The 20,840-nt window shown below is 35.4% G+C and overlaps 1 protein-coding gene across 2 annotated transcripts in view; it reads left to right on the top strand.

The window, feature by feature from the left end:
• The window catches only part of FBXW10B (F-box and WD repeat domain containing 10B), a 181,613-nt gene that overhangs the window by 119,941 nt on the left and 40,832 nt on the right, over positions 1-20,840 (top strand). For both annotated transcript variants that reach the window (XM_007483407.3, XM_016430902.2), the window contains exons 7-8: positions 3,726-3,926; positions 5,444-5,565. In XM_007483407.3, coding sequence (XP_007483469.1) covers positions 3,726-3,926; positions 5,444-5,565 — 323 coding nt within the window. The remainder of the gene's footprint in view (positions 1-3,725; positions 3,927-5,443; positions 5,566-20,840) is intronic.

Raw genomic sequence — 20,840 nt, 5'->3', positions numbered from 1 at the left:
CTTGGGAAGGAATAGGAGCAAGATTGCAGCAAATGGGCAAGAAAACACTCACACCTAGAAGTTCAGCACTTCATGATTTAATCCACACATTAACTCACTCCAGCAACTTCAGAAGTTAAGATTTAGTTTTAACCTGTGAGAAGCCAAGTCTAACTAGCATGAGACACTAAACAATAGCAAAACCAGATCCTGGAAAATGTTATCATCTTAGGATTCTGGGAACTCAGTATTTTCTTCTTTAGTAAACAGGTCATCAGGAGTAAAGACTTTGACTACCTCATCCTCCTTATCTCAACCTTGCTCTTCTCTGAGTTTGTACCCCTTGCCTGACCTTACTCAAAAATGCTAGAGGGGAGAGGAACAAGGCAAGGAGTGTTTAATCATTTGTATCCTCTACAGCTAAAAAAATTTCTTTTTAAAACTATAGATACCCAGAAGATACTTTTTTTTAAAGCCTTTACCTTCCATTTTAGAATCAATATTTAAATTTTTTTTTAATATTTAATATTTTTAATATAGAATCAATATTTAAAAATTTTAAAAAGTTTTGGTTGAAAGGCAAAAGAGTGGTAAGGGCTAGGCAATGGGGGTCCAGTGATTTGCCCAGGGTCACACAACTAGGAAGTATCTAAGGCTAGAATTGAACTTAGAACCTGCCATCTCTGGGCTGACTCTCAATCTACTGAGCCACCCAGCTGCCTCCTCAAAAGATACTTTAAGCAAGATAAGATATCTGAAATGAAACACAGACTGATAGATGTGGTTGGGCATGGTATAGAAAAACTATCAACTCTTCCTAAAAGCTAAACTTTGTTTAATACAATCCAAGATTGCATTTTAAAGTTGCTTTTGGCTATATATAATACATATATAATATAGTTGATTCATATTGAGTTTGCAATACACTAAACTCCCTAGATCTTTCTCAGACAAACTATTTAACCATGCCTCCCATCTTATTCTTATAAAGTTGATTTCCTGAATCCTACTGTAAATCTTGAATAGTTTATATTTATTTTTATTACATTTCATCTGAGATTCATCCCAAGACTCCATATTTCAAAGTCTTTTGGAATCCTGATTCTGTCATAGTGTGTTAGTACATTATTCTCAGTTGTGTATCATTTGCCAATTTGATAAGGATGTGCTCTATGTTTTTATTAAAGTTACTGATTTAAAATATTTAACAGTACAAAAACAAGCACAAATTCCTAGGGCATTCCACCAACCACTTCCAAATTGATGTCAAACTATTAATGGCTACTTTTTGCATCTAATCATTCACTGAGTTGAAAAATCATGCAACTATAGTATTGCTTAGCCCACATCTTTCTATCTTATCCATAAGAAAAACATGGAAGATTTTTAAAATGTATTGCACAAGTAAACTACATGTTAATTAGCCTTCCCTTAAATAATTGAACCAAGAATTTTGTCAAGCATTCAAATCAAGCTATAATGGACATTACATATACATATATATATTAGCATATATGTATGTCTGTATGTAATGGCTTATAATGGGCATACTCTAATCTTTATTTTATCTTTGAAAATCTCCTCTAGTACTGCAAAATCCCTCTCATTCTCTATCATCTTTCAAAGATTACTAATGAGAGTTTAGGGATTATATCATCCTATTCTTTCAGTAGCCAGCTCAGCCATCAAGTCTGATGACTATGTAAAGGGCAATTAGTTGATCTCCTAATTGTCTTCTGTTGGTTAACAACTTCCTATATGTCATTTTTAATTTGCCTTTTTCCAGGCTAAATATTATTCTTATTTGCAGAGAAGGTTGCAGAAGAAAGCAGAAGCAAGCTAAGTAGTTGTACCTTCTGTTGCCACCTCCTTTTATAAAGATCTTAACTACTCTGAGCATTCAGCCTTTTTCCTTCTGTATTTCCCAGTAGAGCTAAAAATAATTCTTTCCACAGCTCCTCCTAGGTTTAACACTCCTGCAACTGTTCTTTCTGGACCTTCATCTCTTATTTTTTTCTACAAAATGCTTTGCTTCCTTCTTCACATTCACGTCTTTTTATGTTAGCTAATCAATTCTGTGTACATCCACATCGATCTCTTGGAATATTCTTCTTCCTTGCCTTCGCTTCCTAGAATCTCTAGTTTTCTTTGAAATGTAGCTGAACACTTCATGTGTTCTACCAAATCACCCCAGTATGCTAGTACCCTTTCTCTCCCAAACTACCTTGTATTTATTTTGTATATAATGTGTATTTTTGTGCATATTTTATACTCCTGTGTAGGCTCTTCAAGGGCAAGGACAGCTTTATTTTTGTCTTTATATCCTAAGGCCTAGTGGGGTGTCTGACATATGTGGAATTTAATAAATGCTTGATTGATTTGGAGAACTACCCGTTTACCTCCTCAAAATTGTTTTTCTTTGTCTTTATAAAATTTCTTTCTTGAGAACTTATTATTATTTTTGGCCTGCTTCTTCAGATCCTTCTTTTTCTTTATAATTAATCCTTTCTTCTATTTTTCAGGGGATACTTTCTTGTCTCTGATAGGTAGAGAATAGAAATAGGAGGGAGACCAGCCAGCAACTAACATTTTCTTGAATATAGCTCAAAGATAATTATGGAACACTCCATATGCAATTCACTCCAAATTCTCTTATTTGTTAATAGTTTTCATAACCAACTTCTCTAGAGAACTGCTGAAGCCAATATCTTGTGGGGTTCTTCAGCTTCAAAATTGTTACTCTCATTTCTCTAAAAAGAACCATGGTAGCCATATCCAACTCCCCTCCCCCCCACTTCCCTGTATCTTAGCTACTTCTTACTCCCAATCTTTCTTTTGTTCCTTATCCTTCTTTAGTTTGAATCTTAAATTCAATTCATGATTTCTTCATATTTCCTTCTTCAGTTTAGGTTCTTCTTTTTTTCCACAATGAAATAGGTTTTCTTGAGAAGCAGAGTGAAAATGTGAACAAATACTGGATTTGTAGTCAGGAAGACCTGGCTGTGAATCCTGACTTTGACACTATGATATTGGCAAATCATTTAACCTATTTGGTTTGGTCTCCTCATCTGTAAAAAAAGGAATACTTCACAATAATACCTGTAGTACCTACTTCATGAGGTTGTTTTGGAATTAAAAGGTAATACAGAGTGCTTTGCAAAATTTAAAGCATTATATAACTGTAATTATTATTGTGAGAAAATGAAATTTTCCATCACTATAATTGTTCAAACTATGGGCTAGATTGCCAGTTATTGAGAAATGCTGAAAAAGGCCTTCATGCGTCAGCAAGTGGGGTGGATGACTCATTACATGGCTTTCAAACTACTTTTTATTTTTCCTTGAGATCTAGAGGATAGCTTGTGTCCCTTTTCAGAATATAAACATAATTATTGCCCCTGTAGACAATAGAGAGGACTAATGATGGGAAAAATATTAGAAGTATAAGGAAACAGATTGCATAACTGAAACACTCCTACCAGATTTTGGAGGCTTGTTTCCTTTATGTTGCTTCTGATGGGCAAAGTCACAGCACTCCTAGTTAGATCAGTATACATTAGCATTGTTTTCTCCCTCATGATCTCTAATACTATGGTAAGATGTAGATTTTCCTCATTATTCCATTGATAAAATTCTTTGCAGGCAAGTCATTACTCCCAAGAATTTCCCTTATTCTTGAAAGCCTTTGCAGTGCTATATTATCACTGTGTTCTTTACAGATGATGCTTTTTTCCCTTTAAATCAAGGTGGGACAATACCAGGGTCATTCACTATTGTGGTGGAAAATATGTTGTAGAATCTGCCCACCGGAAGATACAGCTGATGGATATTAATCAAAGAAAACTGATGCCCTTTTTTTTTCGAGGACATACAGGGAGCATTCGGGCACTCATACTCTGTGAGAAAGAATCTTTAGTAGTGAGTGGGAGTTATGATTTGACTATCAGGTAAGTGGATCCAATGATAATAAAAACCAACATTCTGTGTCCAAATCATTCTCAGGTGGCAAATTTGGTGCTGAGATATTTATTCTTTCATAATACTAGAGTAACTTGAACTACTAGAGTAACTGAAGTAATTCTTTGAAGTAATACTAGGCTCTAGGAAAACTGTCATAACTGATTCAGTTAAATAATGAGACTGGAAAATATCAGTTAGAGAAAATTAGATTTCCACTTTAGAGCTGAATAATAATAGTTTCTATATATGTAGTGTGTACTAGCTATACAGCATTCTCCTGTGCATCATCTCATTTGATGAATCCCAGTGAACATTTACAGGGCATAGTAAAAAACTAATTATAATCACTTTACAGATGAGAGAACTGAGGCCAAGAGAGATTTGCCCCAGGACACATAGTCAATTAGTGACAGGTTTAAGACTAGAAATCAGGTCTTTTACTTACATGAACTGATGCAAAGTGAAATGACCAGAACCAGGAGAACACTCTACAGAGTAATAGCAATATTGCACAAAGATCAACTCTGTATAACTTAGCTATTCTAAGCAATATATTGATCTAGCATGATTATAACAAGACTTATGATGAAAAATGTTATCTACTTCCAGAGAAAAAACTGATGGACTCTGAATATAGATTAAGCAGACATTTAAAAAATATATTATTCTTGGGTTTGAGTTTTTTTTGTTCTATGTTTTCTTTTGCAACATGATTAACACAGAAATGTTTTTGCATGATCGCATATGTATTATATATCAAATTGCTTTCCCTTTAAATGGAGAAGGGGAAAGGGAAGGAGAGAGTGAAAGAACTCAAAATTTAAAAACTCAAATGCTAAAATTTTGGTTTACATTTAATACAATGTATTGTATTATGTAAATGTAAAATACAATAAAAATGTAGTTCTACACCCTTCCAAAAAAAACCACAACAAGTCTTTTGACTTATCTTTTCCATTTCAGCATAAGAGAACAATACTACTGGACTCAAATTCTGTCAGGGGCAAGAGAAAAAACATAATATAATAGGTCTGTGAGTGATTGGGAACCTTGGGGATCATCTCATACAATTCTATTTTTTTTTAATTGATGAGGAAACTGAGGTCCAGATAGGTTAAGAGACTTGACAAAGATTAGATGGGGAATAACCAGCAGGTTTTTCTGATTCCACATTCAGTATATTTGTTTCTATACCATGGTTTTCATGGTTGACTTTTTAGATATCATTCATCTCATTTCAAGAATGAAGTTACTAATACTTGTCCCTATACATCTCTCTAAAGTAGGGTAAGAATTTACATGAAGCATTTGGAGCTTCTTAAGAGGAAATTTTGTAACGTTTCAGTTATGTGTCTGGGGATCAGATTCTTCCCAGGCCAAGACTTTAAACATTAATCTTGTTATTGGTAATCAGGGACTCTGTTTAACTATCAGCCTAAAGGAACCTATTGAATATTTTCTTGTAAAATCTTAAAAATGCTTCTCTTTTGATTGATTTCTGCAGATGCTGGAATATTGAATCTGGAATTTGCACAAAAATCTTTATTGGCCATAATGGCACAATCACTTGCTTGGATCTACATGAGAAAAGACTTGTATCAGGATCAAAGGACTGCCAGGTGAAAGGTAAGAAATATATACCTTAAAATATATCATTTTAAAAAATGCAAATAAAAAAATGCAAAGTGCAATAGATTAATAGAATCATAACATTTTAGAATTGGATTATGGAGTTCACATGATAATTGATACAGCCATGTACATTTCATAAACAATTAGGGATACATCTTATAATATGCAGGTTCATATCTAACTGCCTTCCCCAAACTTCCCTATCTGGTCATAGCTATGGCCTTATTAGAAGGCAAAATAGAAAGAATTGGAGGTGTACGGGTAAACTTATAGACCCAGAGAACTGAAAAGTGGATGGCAGAGGCATGAGCATCAGCATTAGGCTTCTGAGATTGGGAGGTGTAGCAAATACTAAGTGATTATCACAGAGTTTTATTTCTGGAAGAGATATTAGTCAGTCTTTTAGAGGGCAAAGAAATGGAAGACCAGAGAGGTTATTTGCCCAACATCACACACTAGTGATACTAGTTTTTGTTCCACTACTTATCAAAGTCTTTCTGATGTTCACCATAAATTTTAATTTAGAGACCAAGAATTGGTCTCCAAGTTGAATTTTGTGTGGTTTGCTTTAGTCCATGGTTCCTTTTACTATAAAGACATGCATTTGAGCTTTGTTTTTTTTTTGAATAATTATTGATATCTCTTGATCTTTTAATCACTTTTATTTTCATATTTATTCCTTTCCCCATACCTTGGAAGGCATTCCTTTTTTTATTTAAATTTTATTTTCTATTTTATTTTATTTTTATTGCTGAAGTTGTTGTCTTAATTAAAATTTTAGGTGACTCTCTAAAGGTTTCTCTAGGGGCAGATAGGCACAGATATCCACAATGGATAGAGTGCCAGGATCAGAATTAGAAAAATTCATCTTCTTGAGTTCAAATCTGGCTTTAGAAACTTACTAATATGTGGCTGTGGGCAAAACCCTCTGTTTGCCACAGTTTCTTTATCTGTAAAATGAACTGGAGAAGAAAATGGCAAAGCACTCCAGTATTTTTGCTAAGAAAATCCCAAATGAACTCACAAATAGTTGGACATGACTGAAAAATGACTGAACAACCACTAGGATTCTCTAAATAAATTATAATATCTATAAAAGTTATAATTTTGCTGCTTTCCCTATGCTTATTCTTTCAATTTCTTTTCTTTATTGATATAATTAGATGTTAGCATTATATTAAACAGTAATGGTGATAATGGACATCGTTACCCTTGAACTTACTGAAAATGTTTCTGGCTTGTTTGTATTACCAATAATGTTGACTTGTGATTTTAGATAATACTATTCATTTAAATGAAAGCTTTGTTAATTCTAATGCTTTTTAGCATTTTAACAAGAATGGTATTTGTCAAAAAAGTTTTTTTCTGTATCCTTAAAAATAATCATATGATTTTTATTGTTTTTTTGTAATTAGTTTAGGCCTTCCCAACATTGAACTAACTTTGCATTCTTAGTATAAATCCAACTTAGTCATAGTATATAATCTCTGTTATTTATCACCTTGCTAATATTTTATTTAAAAGTTTGTTATGTAAAAGTTTGTACTCACTAAGGATATTGGTCTGTAGTTTTCTTTCTCTGTTTTGACTCTTTGAATGAGGTATCAAATACATACCATATTTTTATTATAGGAGGAATTTGATTCGACCACTTCTTTTTCTGTTTTTTAAATTTTTAAATTTCTTTTTCACATTGAACTTCTTGATTTGATTTGATTTTAATTTTTAAATATTTTTTTAAATTTTTCCCCATGGTAACATGATTTATGTGCTCTTCCTCTCCTCTTCCCCTCTCCAACACCCAGAGCTGACAAGCAATTCCACAGGGTTATACATGCATTATCACTCAAAATCTGTTTCCATATTATTCATTTCTGTTGTGGAGTAATCTTTGAAAACCAAAACTCCAAATCATATGTCCATATATACAAGTGATAAATCACATGTTTTCTTCTGCATTTCTACTACAACAGTTCTTTCCTCACAATATGGATAGTATTCTTTATCATATATCTCTCAGAATTGTTCTGGATCATTGCATTACTATTAGTGGCAGTCTATTACATTTGATTGTGCCACAGTGTTTCAGTCACTGTGCAAAATGTTCTCCTGATTTTGCTTATTTCACTCCGCATCAATTCATATAGTTCTTTCCAGTTCTTGAAAAAATCAAGTGGTTCATCATTCCTTATAGCACAATAGTATTCCATCATCATTATATACCACAATTTGTTTAGCCACTCCTCAATCAAGAGACACCCTGTCATTTTCCATTTTTTTTTTGCCACCACTAAAAGAGCAGCTATAGATATTTTTGTACAAACAGGTCCATCCCCATTAAAAAAGTATATTTTGGGGCTACAAACCTAATAATGGTATTGCTGGATCAAAGGGCATGCATTCTTTTAAAGCCTTTTGGGCATAATTCCAAATCACTGTCCAGAATGGTTGGATCAGTTCACAACTCCACCAGCAATGCATTAGTGTCCCAATTTTGCCACACCCCTCCAACATTTATTATTTTCTTTTACTGTCATATTGGTCTATCTGTTAGGTATGAGATGGTGCCTCAGAGTTGTTTTGATTTGCATTTTTCTAATCAGGAGGAATTTAGAATGCTTTTTCATGTGATTATTGACAGTTTTGATTTCTTTATTCAAAAACTGCCTATTCTTGTCCCTTGAGAAGGCTATCTACAAATATATGCCTCCACTTCCTCTCCTCTCACCCTCTTCCTACTTTAAAGTCTGGCTTTCAAGCTCACTGATCCACCTAAACTTCTTTCTCCAAAATCACCGAAGTCCCAATAGCCAAATCCAGTACCTTTTCTTAATCCTCATTCTTCTTGATCTCTGTAAACTTATGCATGCCTTGATGCTCTCTCTTGCTTCTCCTACCATTTGACTACTCCTCAGTTTCCTTTGCTGGATCCTCATCTAGGTCATACAAATGTGTTAATTACTAAAATGATTCGTTTTAATTACTCCATGCCATAGAGTTTGAATTGTGGGGACTATTTCAAGTAATCATCTGTGGATTCTCTCAGTGATGGTTTCTTTTGTCTATTCAGAAGTCTTGTATGATTTTCTCGTATTATTTCTACTTCATAGTAAGTAGGTTTTTTTTAATTTTCCATATTTTTCTGGGAGATCTGTAATCCTGAAGTTTTTGCATATTCTAAGCCTGTCACTTTGGTTTCCTTTTAATGTTGTCTTTTGTTTCTTTTCTGATAAAACGTTCTCCACTTCAGAACTTCTGCATTCTCAATTTGTTAGTTTCTCTTTCATAGCTTCTACTTCTTCAGAGATTCTCTATCATGGGCTTCAGTTTTTCCTTCTCTGTTAATTGTGTTTTAAAATTTTATACTGAGTACTTTATTTACTGTGTTAAGAATGCTCATTTTTTATCTAAATTCTTCTTTTACAAATTTTATTTCTCTTCAACCATTCTTAAATGTCTTCCTTTTGTTCCCTATATGCTAATAATACTTTGTTTTCTCTTTGCAGTTCTACCAATTTCCTCTTGTTGGAAAGATCCTTCCTGTTGGCTTATCTCTTTTCACTGGACTTATATTAAGCTATTTTCTTTTCATAGGCAGCTAATTGACATAGTGGATACAGCCTTGGTCTTGGAGGCAGGCAGACTCCACAATCTGAGTTCAAATTAGACACGTACTAGCTGTGTGAGTCTGAACAAGTCATTTAATCTGTTTACATCAGTTTCTTCATCTTTAAAATACAAGTAATAATTGCAACTCTCAGAAGAAGTAAGGATAAAATGAGATAATAATTGTAAAACATTTAGTTCAATGTCCAGCACATTATAATAGCTATCTAACTACATGCCAGGCACTATTCTGAGCACTTTATTGATTTGATCCTCATCACAACTCTAGGAGGTAGGTGATGTTATTCTCCTGATTTTTATAGATAAGAAAACTAGGACAAATAGAAGTTACCCAGGGGGTCTCTCTCTCTCTCTCTCTCTCTCTCTCTCTCTCTCTCTCTCTCTCTCTCTCTCTCACACATACACACACACACACACACACAAGTTACACAGGGTCATACAACTAATAAGTGTCTGAGGTCCAATTTGAATTCAGGAAGGCAAACCTTCCTAATTCTATGCTTGTTGCTCTATCCACTGCATCACCCTCTAAATCTTAAAGTTTAATTCTTATTTGCCTTACCTTGGGCTGTCTTCCTATTGTCTTTAGGTTAAAAACCTTGGTTTAACTTAAAAGACCTGAACAACCTGGCCTCTGTATATCTTTCAATCTCATTAAACATTACCCCATCTCCCACACTTTGTAATCTTACCAAATTGACCTCTGAATCCCTCATACATATGACTCCATCTTATATCCTTTTTCTTTGAATTGGCTATTCTATATGCCCCTGGAATGTAGAGTCCTTATATTCCTTTAAAATGCATCCCAAGGAGGCAGAGTCAAGATGGCAGTATAGAGGCAACCAAAGTTCAGACCTCTGAAAATCCTTCCTTACCAATTACAAACTAAATGCTCCTAGGGGACAGAAAATCAAACCTAACAACAAGACAGAGCCAAGGAACCCTCCTCCTGGACTCAGTTTAAAAGATAGGCCACCCAAAAGCCAGAATTCAAGAACACTTAGGTTTAAGTGGAAGGGAGAAGGAAGGTCGCAGGACACCACTCCCCTCCCCTCCCAAGAGGGCTAAGCAAAGGCGCTGGTCTGGAGGGAGTACCTTGTGGGAAAAGCTGTGCCAGACTCAGAGTGTCAAATGCAGCTGGTGGGGAAGGAATTAGAGAAAGAGCACAGAGCCGATAGCCTAGCTGTAGCAGCAGAGACCCTCCATATTGCTCCCCCCTTCCATGAGGTTTTGGCCTCAGGACACATCCAGCCCAACCCAGCTGAACTTAATCCCATTAACAGTCTTCAGAGGGCAGGGAAGCTCAAGCTCCAACACCCTCCCCCCACAGACTGCTGGACTTTAATACAATCAAAACCTCCAGAGGGCAGGGAAGCAAAAGCTCCAATACCCCTCCCCCCCCAGACTGCACTGAGAGACTTGTTGACAAAACTCCAAGAGGAAACACTGACATAAAAGCCCAAACCCCCCCCCAAAAAAAAAACTTGAGAGGAGCAACAGAACAGACAACTGCAGGGAGTAAAGAAGGGGGTAAATATAAGCAAACAACAGAAAAAGGAAAAAGAAATTACAATGCACATCTTCTATATAGGCAATGAACAAAGAGCAAATTGAACAGAGGAGGAGGGAGGAAGGAACACCAAGCAATAAAACAGAAAACCTAGAGAATTGGACACAGGCTTTGGAAGAACTCAAAATACAATTCAAAACTCAATTAAGGGAGGCTGAAGACAATTGGGAAAAGAACTTAAAAAATTAGATAAGTCATCTGGTAACAGAGGCACTTGAACTAAAACAAGAAAATAGTGTCTTAAAACCAAAATCAACAAGCTTGAAAATGAGGCAAAGGAGATGAAAGATGAGGTAGAGGAGATGAAAGATGAGGTAAAGAGGATGAAATATGATCTCCAAAGAAAATCAGACCAGAAGGAGAAGGATGACCAAAAATCCAGGGATGAAATCCAGTCTTTAAGAACCAGAATACAACAACTAGAATCAAGTGACTTCACAAGGCAGCAGGACACTAGAAAACAAACTCTAAAGAATGAAAAAATTGAGGAAAATATGAAGATCTCATTCACAAAACAGAAGATTTAGAAAATTGTTCCAGGAGAGACAACTTAAGCATCATTGGTCTACCTGAAGACCATGACAAAAGGAAAAACCTGGACATCATACTACAAGAAATTATCCAAGAAAACTGTCCTGATATTCTAGAATAAGAGGGAAAAGTGGAGATTGAAAGAATCCACAGATCATTTCCTGAACTTAATCCCCAACTGAGAACACCCAGGAATGTTATAGCCAAATTCAAGAACTATCAGACCAAGGAAAAAATATTACAAGCTGCTAAGAAGAAGTCATTCAGATACCATGAAACCACACTGAGGATAACACAGGATCTGGCTGCATCTACACTGAAGGACCAAAAGGCATGGAATGTGATATTCTGGAAAGCAAGGGAACTAGGTCTACAACCAAGAATCAACTACCCTGAAAAACTGACTATAATCTTACAAGGGAAAGTATGGTCATTTAACAAAATAGAAGTCCAAGCATTTGTAAAGAAAAGACCAGACCTAAACAGAAAATTTGATGCCCAAGCAGAGAATCCAAGAGAATCATCAAAAGGTAATTAAAAAGAGGGGAAAAAAGAAAAAAAAAACAACTCCCCCTTTTTTAAGAGACCCAATAAGTTAAAATGATATGTATCCCTTTAAGAAAAGAGGTCATTGGTAACTCTTAAAAACTGTGATTTTCACCTGGGCAGCTAGAAGAAGTACACTTAGAGGGAACAGTGAAAAACTATATAGGATGAAATGATAAGACATAAATATGTATATAGGTATATGTATGCATAGATACATATATGTGTGTATATATGCATGCATATACATATATGTGTATATATATATATACATATATACATATACAACTGGAACTAAACAAAGAGGTTAATACTAAAAGAAATGGGGAAAGAAACTGAAGGGGGTAAATTTATATGTCACAAAGAAGCACATGGCAGGAGTGGGGAGAACATCAATACATTGGAAGGTTAAAGAGGTTGAAGATAGGAAATACTCAACTTGTACATGCATTGAAATTGACCCAAAATGGGAAAAACAATCCAATCCATTATGGCAGAGAATTGATTTGCACCCTATAGGAAAGTATAACAGAAGGGTAACAAATGGACTTGTGGGGAGGGAAGAAGTAGAAGGGAGGGAGAGGGTGGGGGGTTAGTTTAAAAGAACTGTAAAGAAAATAAGGGGGGAATGAGAAGGGAGGGAAGTAGAAACAGAAGTAAAATAAGGGTAGGAATTAGGGGAACAGATTAAAATTGAAACAGTGGTGTAGAAGGGAATAGTGAAAGAAGAAAAGGCATGACTAGGAGTAGAAATCAAAATGCTGGGAAATACACAGCTAGTAATCGTAACTCTGAATGTGAATGGAATGAACTCACACATAAAATGCAAGTGAATAGCAGAGTGAAGTAGAATCCAAAACCCTACCATATGCTGGCTACAAGAAATACACATGAGGAAGGTAGATACACCGAGGGTCAAAGTAAGAGGATGGAGCCAAATCTATTGGGCATCAAATGATAAAAAGAAGGCAGGAGTCTCAATCATGATATCTGACAAAGCCAAAGTAAAAATAGATCTAGTTAAAAGAGATAGGGAAGGTAATTACATCCTGATAAAAAGCAGTATAGACAATGAGGAAATATCAGTACTCAACATGTATGCACCAAATGGCATAGCATCTAAATTTCTAATGGAGAAACTAGTGGAGCTCAAGGATGAAATAGATAGAAAAACTATACTAGTGGGAGACCTGAATCTTCCTCTATCTGAACTAGATAAATCAAACCAAAAAATAAATAAGAGGTAAGAGAAGTAAATGAAATCTTAGAAAAATTAGAGTTAGTAGATATGTGGATAAAAATAAATAGGGACAAAAAGGACTACACCTTCTTTTCAGCAGCACATGGTACATTCACAAAAACTGACCACGTACTAGGGCATTAAAAACATTGCAAACAAGTGCAAAAGAGCAGAAATAATAAATGCAACCTTCTCAGATCACAATGCAATGAAAATAATATTGGAAAAAAAACAAATAAAATAGACAAAGTATTGGTCAATCTAATTTAAAAAAGGAAAGAATGAAACCAAATTGACAATATCCAAGATGAAAAGGGACACCTTATCTCTAATGGAGAGGAATTAAGGCAATCATTAAAAACTATTATGCCCAATTATATGGCAACAAATATGGCAATCTAGGTGATATGGATGAATATTTACAAAAATATAAATTGCCTAGACTAACAGAAGAAGTAGATTACCTAAACAACCCCATATCAGAAAAAGAAATTGATCACATCAAAGAACTCCCTAAGAAAAAATCCCCAGGACCTGATGGATTCACAAATGAATTCTATCAAATATTCAAAGAACAACTAATCCCAATATTATACAAACTACTTGACAGAATAAGCAAAGAAGGAGTTCTAGTAAATTCCCTTTATGATACAAATCTGGTACTGATTCCAAAGCCAGGCAGGTCAAAAACAGGGAAAGAAAACTATAGACTAATCTCTTTAATGAATATAGATGAAAAAAAATCTTAAATAGGATATTAGCAAAAAGACTCCAACAAATCATTACAAGAGTTATTCACTATGACAAGGCAGTATTCATACCAGGAATGCAAGGATGGTTCAAATTAGGAAAACCATCCACATAAATAACCATATTAACAAGGAAACTGACAAAAATCACATGATTATCTTAATAAAAGCAGAAAAAACCTTTGATAAAATACAACACTCATGTGTATTGAAAATACTAGAAAACATAGGAATAGAAGGGCCTTTCCTAAAAATAATACACAGTATATATCTAAAACCATCAGCAAAGGTCATCTGAAATGGGGATAAACTATATGTATTCCCAAAAAGATCAGGAGTGAAACAAGGATGCCCATTATCACCTCTATTATTTAACATTGTATTAGAAACACTAGCTGTAGCGATTAGAGAAGGAAAAGAAATTGAAGGTATTAAAATTGGCAATGAGGAGACCAAGCTATCACTCTTTGTGGATGATATGATGGTCTACTTAAAGAGTCCTAGAGAATCAATCAAAAAGGTAGTCAAAATAATCAACAACTTTAGCAAAGTTGCAGGATACAAAATAAACCAACATAAGTCATGAGCATTTCTATATATCTCTAATACATCTCAGCAGCAAGAATTAGAAAGAGAAATTCCACTTAAAATCACCCTATACAATATAAAATACTTAGAAATTTATCTGCTGAGACAAACACAGGAACTATATGAACACAACTACAAAACACTCTCCACACAATTAAAACTAGATCTAAACAATTGGAAAAACATTGATTGCTCATGGATAGGATGAGCTAACATAATAAAAATGACAAACCTACCCAAAATGGGACTTATTCAGTGCCATACCCATTGAACTACCAAAAACTTTTTACTGAATTATAAAAACCATAACAAAATTCATTTGGAAGAACAAAAAGGTCAAAAATATCCAGGGAAATCATGAAAAAAAAAATGTGAAGGAAGGAGGCCTTGCAATCCCAGATCTCAAACTATACTATAAAGCTGTGGTCATCAAAACAATTTTGTACTGGCTAAGAGACAAAGAGGTGGATAAGTGGAATAGACTTGGGGTAAGTGACTTCAGAAAGACAGTTTCTGATAAGCCCAAAGATCCCAGCTTTTGGGACCAAAGACCACTATTTGTTAAAAACTGCTGGGAAAATTGGAAGACAGTATAGGAGAGATAGGTTTGAATCAACATCTCACACCCTACACCAAGATAAACTCAGAATGGGTGAATGACCTGAATATAAAGGAAAGTATAAGCAAATTAGGTGAACACAGAATAGTATACATGCCAGATCTTTGGGAAAGGAAAAACTGTAAAAACAAGCAAGAGCTAGAAAAAAAATCACAAAATGTAAAATCAATAACTTTGATGACATCAAAAGGTTTTGTACAAATAAAACCAATACAAGCAAAATTAGAAGGGAAGCAACAAATTGGGAAACAATAGTCATAACAAAAACCACTGACAAAGGTCTAAGTACTCAAATTTATAAAGAGCTAAACCAGTTGTACAAAAAATCAAGCCATTCTCCAATTGATAAACGGGCAAGGGACATGAATAGGCAATTTTCAGTTAAAGAAATCAAAACTATTAATAAGCACATGAAAAAAGTGTTCTAAATCTCTTATAATCAGAGAAATGCAAATCAAAACAACTCTGAGGTTTCACCTCAAACCTAGCAGATTGGCTAACAAGACAACAAAGGAAAGTAATGCTGGAGGCGAAGTGGCAAAGACAGGACATTAATACATTGCTGGTGGAGTTGTGAATTAATCCAACCATTCTGGAGAGCAATTTGGAATTATGCCCAAAAGGTGTTAAAAGACTGTCTGACCTTTGATCCAGCCATAGCACTTCTGGGTTTGTACCCCAAAGAGATAATAAAGAAAAAGATTTGTACAAGAATATTCATAGCTCTGCTTTTTGTGGTGTCAAAAAATTAGAAAATGAGGGGATGCCCTTCAATTGGAGAATGGCTGAACAAATTGTGGTATATGTTGGTGATGGAATACTATTGTGCTAAAAGGAATAATACAGTGGAGGAATTCTATGGGAACTGGAACCACCTACAGGAATTGATGCAGAGCGAAAGGAGTAGAACCAGGAGAACCTTGTATACAGAGACCAATACACTGTGGTACAATCGAATATAATGGACTTCTCCATTAGTGGCAATGCAGTGATCTGAACAACTTTGAGCGATCTATGAGAAAAAAAACACTATCCACATTCAGAGGAAAAACTATGGGAGTAGAAACACAAAAGAAAAAACAACTGCTTGATTAAATGGGTTGAGGGGATATGATTGGGGATGTAGACTTTAAATGAACATCCTAATGCAAACACCAACAACCTGGAAATAGGTTTTGATCAACGACACATGTAATATCCAATGAAATTGTGCATCTGCTGTGGGAAGGATGTGGGGAAGAGAGGGAGGGAAATAATATAATTCTTGTAACCAAGGAACAATGTTCTAAATTGACTAAATGAATTAACTTAAATCTAAAAAATAAATAAAATAAATAAATAAAATAAAATGCATCCCAAACACTGTCTTCCATATGAAATCTTTCCTGATCCTAGCTTCTAGTGTTTTCCTTCCCAAACTGTATTATATAGCCTATATTTGAATTTCCTGTTTTGCTCATGTGTTATATTTATTTTATATGTATTTTCTGTCTCTAGCAGAAAGAATGATTAGTAGAATGTAAGCTCTCTGTTAATAGGGATTGTTCTTTCAATTTGTTTCCCAAATGCTGAAAGAATAATACATCCTTAGTAAACATTTAAGTATCTTGTGGACTTAGTTCTAATTATACTTGGTGTTCTATTTGTTGTTGAAGGGTTTACTAGATTGTCAGAGAGAAACTAATCCATTATCTTGTTGGTCATATTTGCATCTTTGTGATGTTATGGATAGCACATTAGACCTGAAGTCAGGAAAACCAGAATTCCAGTCTGATGTAGACACTTACTAGCTTTTGTAATTCTGCACAAGACAGGACCACTGCCTGCCTCAATTTCTTCAACTATAAAAGGAGCATAATAATAGCACTTATTTAATAGGATTTCTATGAAAATTATATCAAATATTTCTAAAATGCTTAGCACAATGCTTGCTATGTAATAGGTACTTAATATATTTTATTCCTTTTCAGTACACCTTATCACAACTTATCTTTCTAAGCAGCTACTGATTCAGCTGACAGAAAGAATCAAAACTCTAAGTAGCAAATTGACTAAGTTAATTGTTGCAGCCTTTCATATCCCAATGTAGACTTTTGTCTGTTTAACATGTATTTTGAAAACCGATGGCTTATGCCTTCATCTTCCCTTGTCTAACAACTCCAGTTCCCAAGATCTCCTCTTTGCTTCTACCTTCTGATGTTTATTATCCCTCTCTTATAATTTCAAGTTGCTCTAGTAGGGTTCATTCATTCATTTGTTTACCCATCCATCCATTCATTCTAAAAACACTTTTTTTTTCTTACTGGGAGGTAGGCTCTTCTGTCCATGCTAGCCTCTCAACTAATACAATACAAAAGATTGGGACATGCAAGTATGGCTTGCTTCAAGGTAAGCACTCATATCCTATATGGCATTTACTATGTGCCAGGCCCTTGCTAAAGTACATTACAAATGTCAGATTTATTCATTTGAATACTGTAGAAGAATTTGTTTTCAATGGTTCATTTCAGGACAATATTGTTTCCTTGTTTCTCCTTTTTTTATTTTTTGAATGTTTACCCTTGTTCTATTATTAACATATTTCCCTTCATATTAGATTTCTTTTCTTTGCACTTTTATGCTTTTTTGAACTCATCAATCAAAATCTTACAGTCTCTGTTTATGGCACCTTCTTTCTTGCTTCAACACATAGGGACAGAAAATTATTCTTATCATAATATGTCACTTCCTGACTCTTTCTCTGCCAGCAAAGTCTAGCAACCTTTCCAAAGCCTTATTACTGGTATCTGCTGGTACTCTTTTATTCCTTTTTCAGAGTATTTCGTTCATCTGAATGGTATTAACTCTCTCCTGCCCATTTTTAGATTTAATCACCAGAAGTATATACACTGCACTTACACTTGAGTGGGGGAGGTCTGTGACCCAAGTGTACGAAAGTAGATGATGAATAAGAAACCAGTGACTTCCCCCTGGGCAGTCCTAAGCAAAACTATAGACTATAATTTGTCCACGTAAAAGTAGAGGAAGGCACAGGAAGTGACACAAAGAAGCAACTTTAAAAGGAGTTACAACTTTCTGTGAGGCAGTTCTTCATTCTTTGGAGTTCTGAGTTCGAGTTGGGGGCTGGTAAAGAATCTATTTCCTTGACCTGAGACCTTGGACTCAGTGAGACTTTTCTTAAATATCTCTCTTTGAACTACCATGTGGGTGAGTAAAAATGGCTGACTCCTTTCCTGGATTTTCTGAAGGGACTAGCCCCAGGAGAGGCCTCCCCTCTTGAGAGAGGTTTCATGACTGAAGGCCTTGTTTTAGTCCTTCCAGGGCCCTTGTGTCAAAGCTTGCGGCCCCTCTGGCTGAGGACTAATTAGCCCTGCCTGGGTTAAGCCAGGGGCTGAGCAAAACACTTAGTGTGTTAAGTTAGATATCTTGCCCTATCCTCTCTCTGATTTTCTAACTTTCACTCTTTCTCCTTTTGTAAATAAATTATCACAAAAATTCATTTTTGGAATTGAGTAATGCCTGGTGACCATACTCTTAAATAATTTAGTCCAATCCTTTAATTTTAACCCCTTACATTCTGGCCCTTACACTCACAGTCTTCCTTGACATCATGAAACCTTCCCTTACTGTGGAGTTGATAATTAAAATTATTGTCTTTTTAAATACTTTTGCCTCGTGTGAGTTTCCCAGACTGGGCTCCATCCAGGGAGAATTTCAACCCCTATGACACCAAATGGGGAAATTAGGCAAGCCTTAGGGTCACAGGAGTTACTAAAGGTCAAGCTTGTTCCTCTGGGAAGTATATTTCTCTGAGGTTAATTTATCTAATTCACTATATTGTAAGGAAATCCCCATGATGGTGGGGGCCTCTTAAAATAGAATCATTCTTTATTCTGTTGTAAGAAAGGGAATTTAAGGTCTCCATTTATATACCCCTATCTGTTCCTTTGTTTCTCATTTTATCTTTGTAAAATATGCTTCATAACCCACAGTGTTTATTTTCCTTTTCCATACCTCCTAATTGATCAATGTTCTCATCTCCCATGACCCACATCTACACTCTCTTTCAACTACTTACAACTGTGGTCACAACTTAGATGTTGGCATCATACCCAAACTATTCCAGTCCCATGATTTTGAACTGTGAAATTTCCTTTTCTGATTATAATTTCTTATCCTTCATGTCTCCCTTTACTTTACTCATTTTAAACCTACTCTTTGTCCTCACCATGACTTTTACATTATTATCCTTCCCTTTTCTTCATGGGAAGTGGGAGATACTATTGAATTCATTCCACACCTCCAACCCACCCCCCTAATCCTCCTTCCTTCCCAGCTTCCCCATTATTGTCCAGGATATCAACATCCTCCCAGTTACCCAGGCTCATAACTTAGATATCATCCTTGACTCTTCACTCTCTCACCCCCCAACCCCCACCATATTCAATGTCTTGCCAAGGTTTGTCAATTTGATTTTTATACTATCTCTTGTATACATCTCATCTCCTCTGACACTGCCACCACTCTGGTGGAGACTCTTAACATCTCACACCTGAACTCCACTGCAATAGTCTGATGGGTTGGGCTCCTTGCCACAAATCTCTACTGGGCTGTCAAAGTGATCTTCCTAAATCATAGGAGTGACCATATCACCACTCCCCTAATCACCCCCAAGTTAAACATATTCTTTGGTGTTCAAAGAACCTCATAACTTCTTCCTCTCCTTAAACCCCTCTCCCTTTGATGCAGTAATTCCAATCTCCTGAGTGTTCCACAAATCAAATAATCCATCACTGCAATCTGGTCATGTTCACTAGCCTATTTCCCATGCATGGAATGCTCTCCCTCCTCACCTCCATCTCCTGGTTTCCTTCAAGTCCCAGCTAAATTCTTACATTCTATAAGAAGCTTTTTCTGATCCCCATTAATTTGAATGCCTTTCTTCTGTTGATTCTTTCCAAATTGTCTTGATTATGGGTTGTTTATATATAGTTATTTTAATGTTGCTTCTCCCATTAGACTTGGAGTTCCTTAAGAACTCTTTTACCTTTCTTTGAATCTCCAAGTATTTAGCATAGTGCCTAGCTTACAGTAGGTGCTTAATTGATGTTCATCCTTTGTTTTTAAAAGAGAACCAATGATATCATAGCTGAGAGTCTTGACTTACTCATGAATTATATTTAAGTGAGATAGAGTTGCACAAAGTCATCAGCCTCATTCTTTCTTCCAGAGTCATGAAAGTCCAGTGGCAAGTAAAAGTCGGGATGACTAGCAATGGCCAGAAATAAAGTCAATGACATCTCTGATCTCTGACCAGTCTCTAAGTGCTCTACAATGCACACTTTAGCTGCCTTCATAGCCACTAGAAGAAATTGTTCTCATATGCCCATTCCACCCAGGAAAGACTTCACATTCTCAGGGTAGAAATCCCCCTAACTCACTGACACATTTGAGACCTGTCAGTTACCTTCAATAATAAGTAGTGCTTAATAAATTATTATTATTGACTGGCTGCTGTTTTTGAATGTATAGCTGAGGAGAGGAACATATTGGAAACAGACATCAGAGCAGTCATTCAACAGAGCAAATAGTCTTGTTAATCAGGTGTTATTGAAGTACACTATGAATCATCACATTAGCAATGGAAGCATCAATTCAACAAGGGTGATGAATTTATTAAGGAATTTTTATGGATAGTTACTTAGGCAGAAAGAGGATGCCTAAGTCTACAACTTACAAATTACAATTACACATAGAAATAGTCATAATCTTGATCTTGTCATCACCCACAAATGC

This window comes from Monodelphis domestica, chromosome 2 (assembly GCF_027887165.1).
Source record: "Monodelphis domestica isolate mMonDom1 chromosome 2, mMonDom1.pri, whole genome shotgun sequence".
NCBI lineage: Eukaryota > Metazoa > Chordata > Mammalia > Didelphimorphia > Didelphidae > Monodelphis > Monodelphis domestica.
The sequence above is the reverse complement of the archived record's forward strand: the minus strand, read 5'-3'. Positions and strand labels throughout refer to the sequence as shown.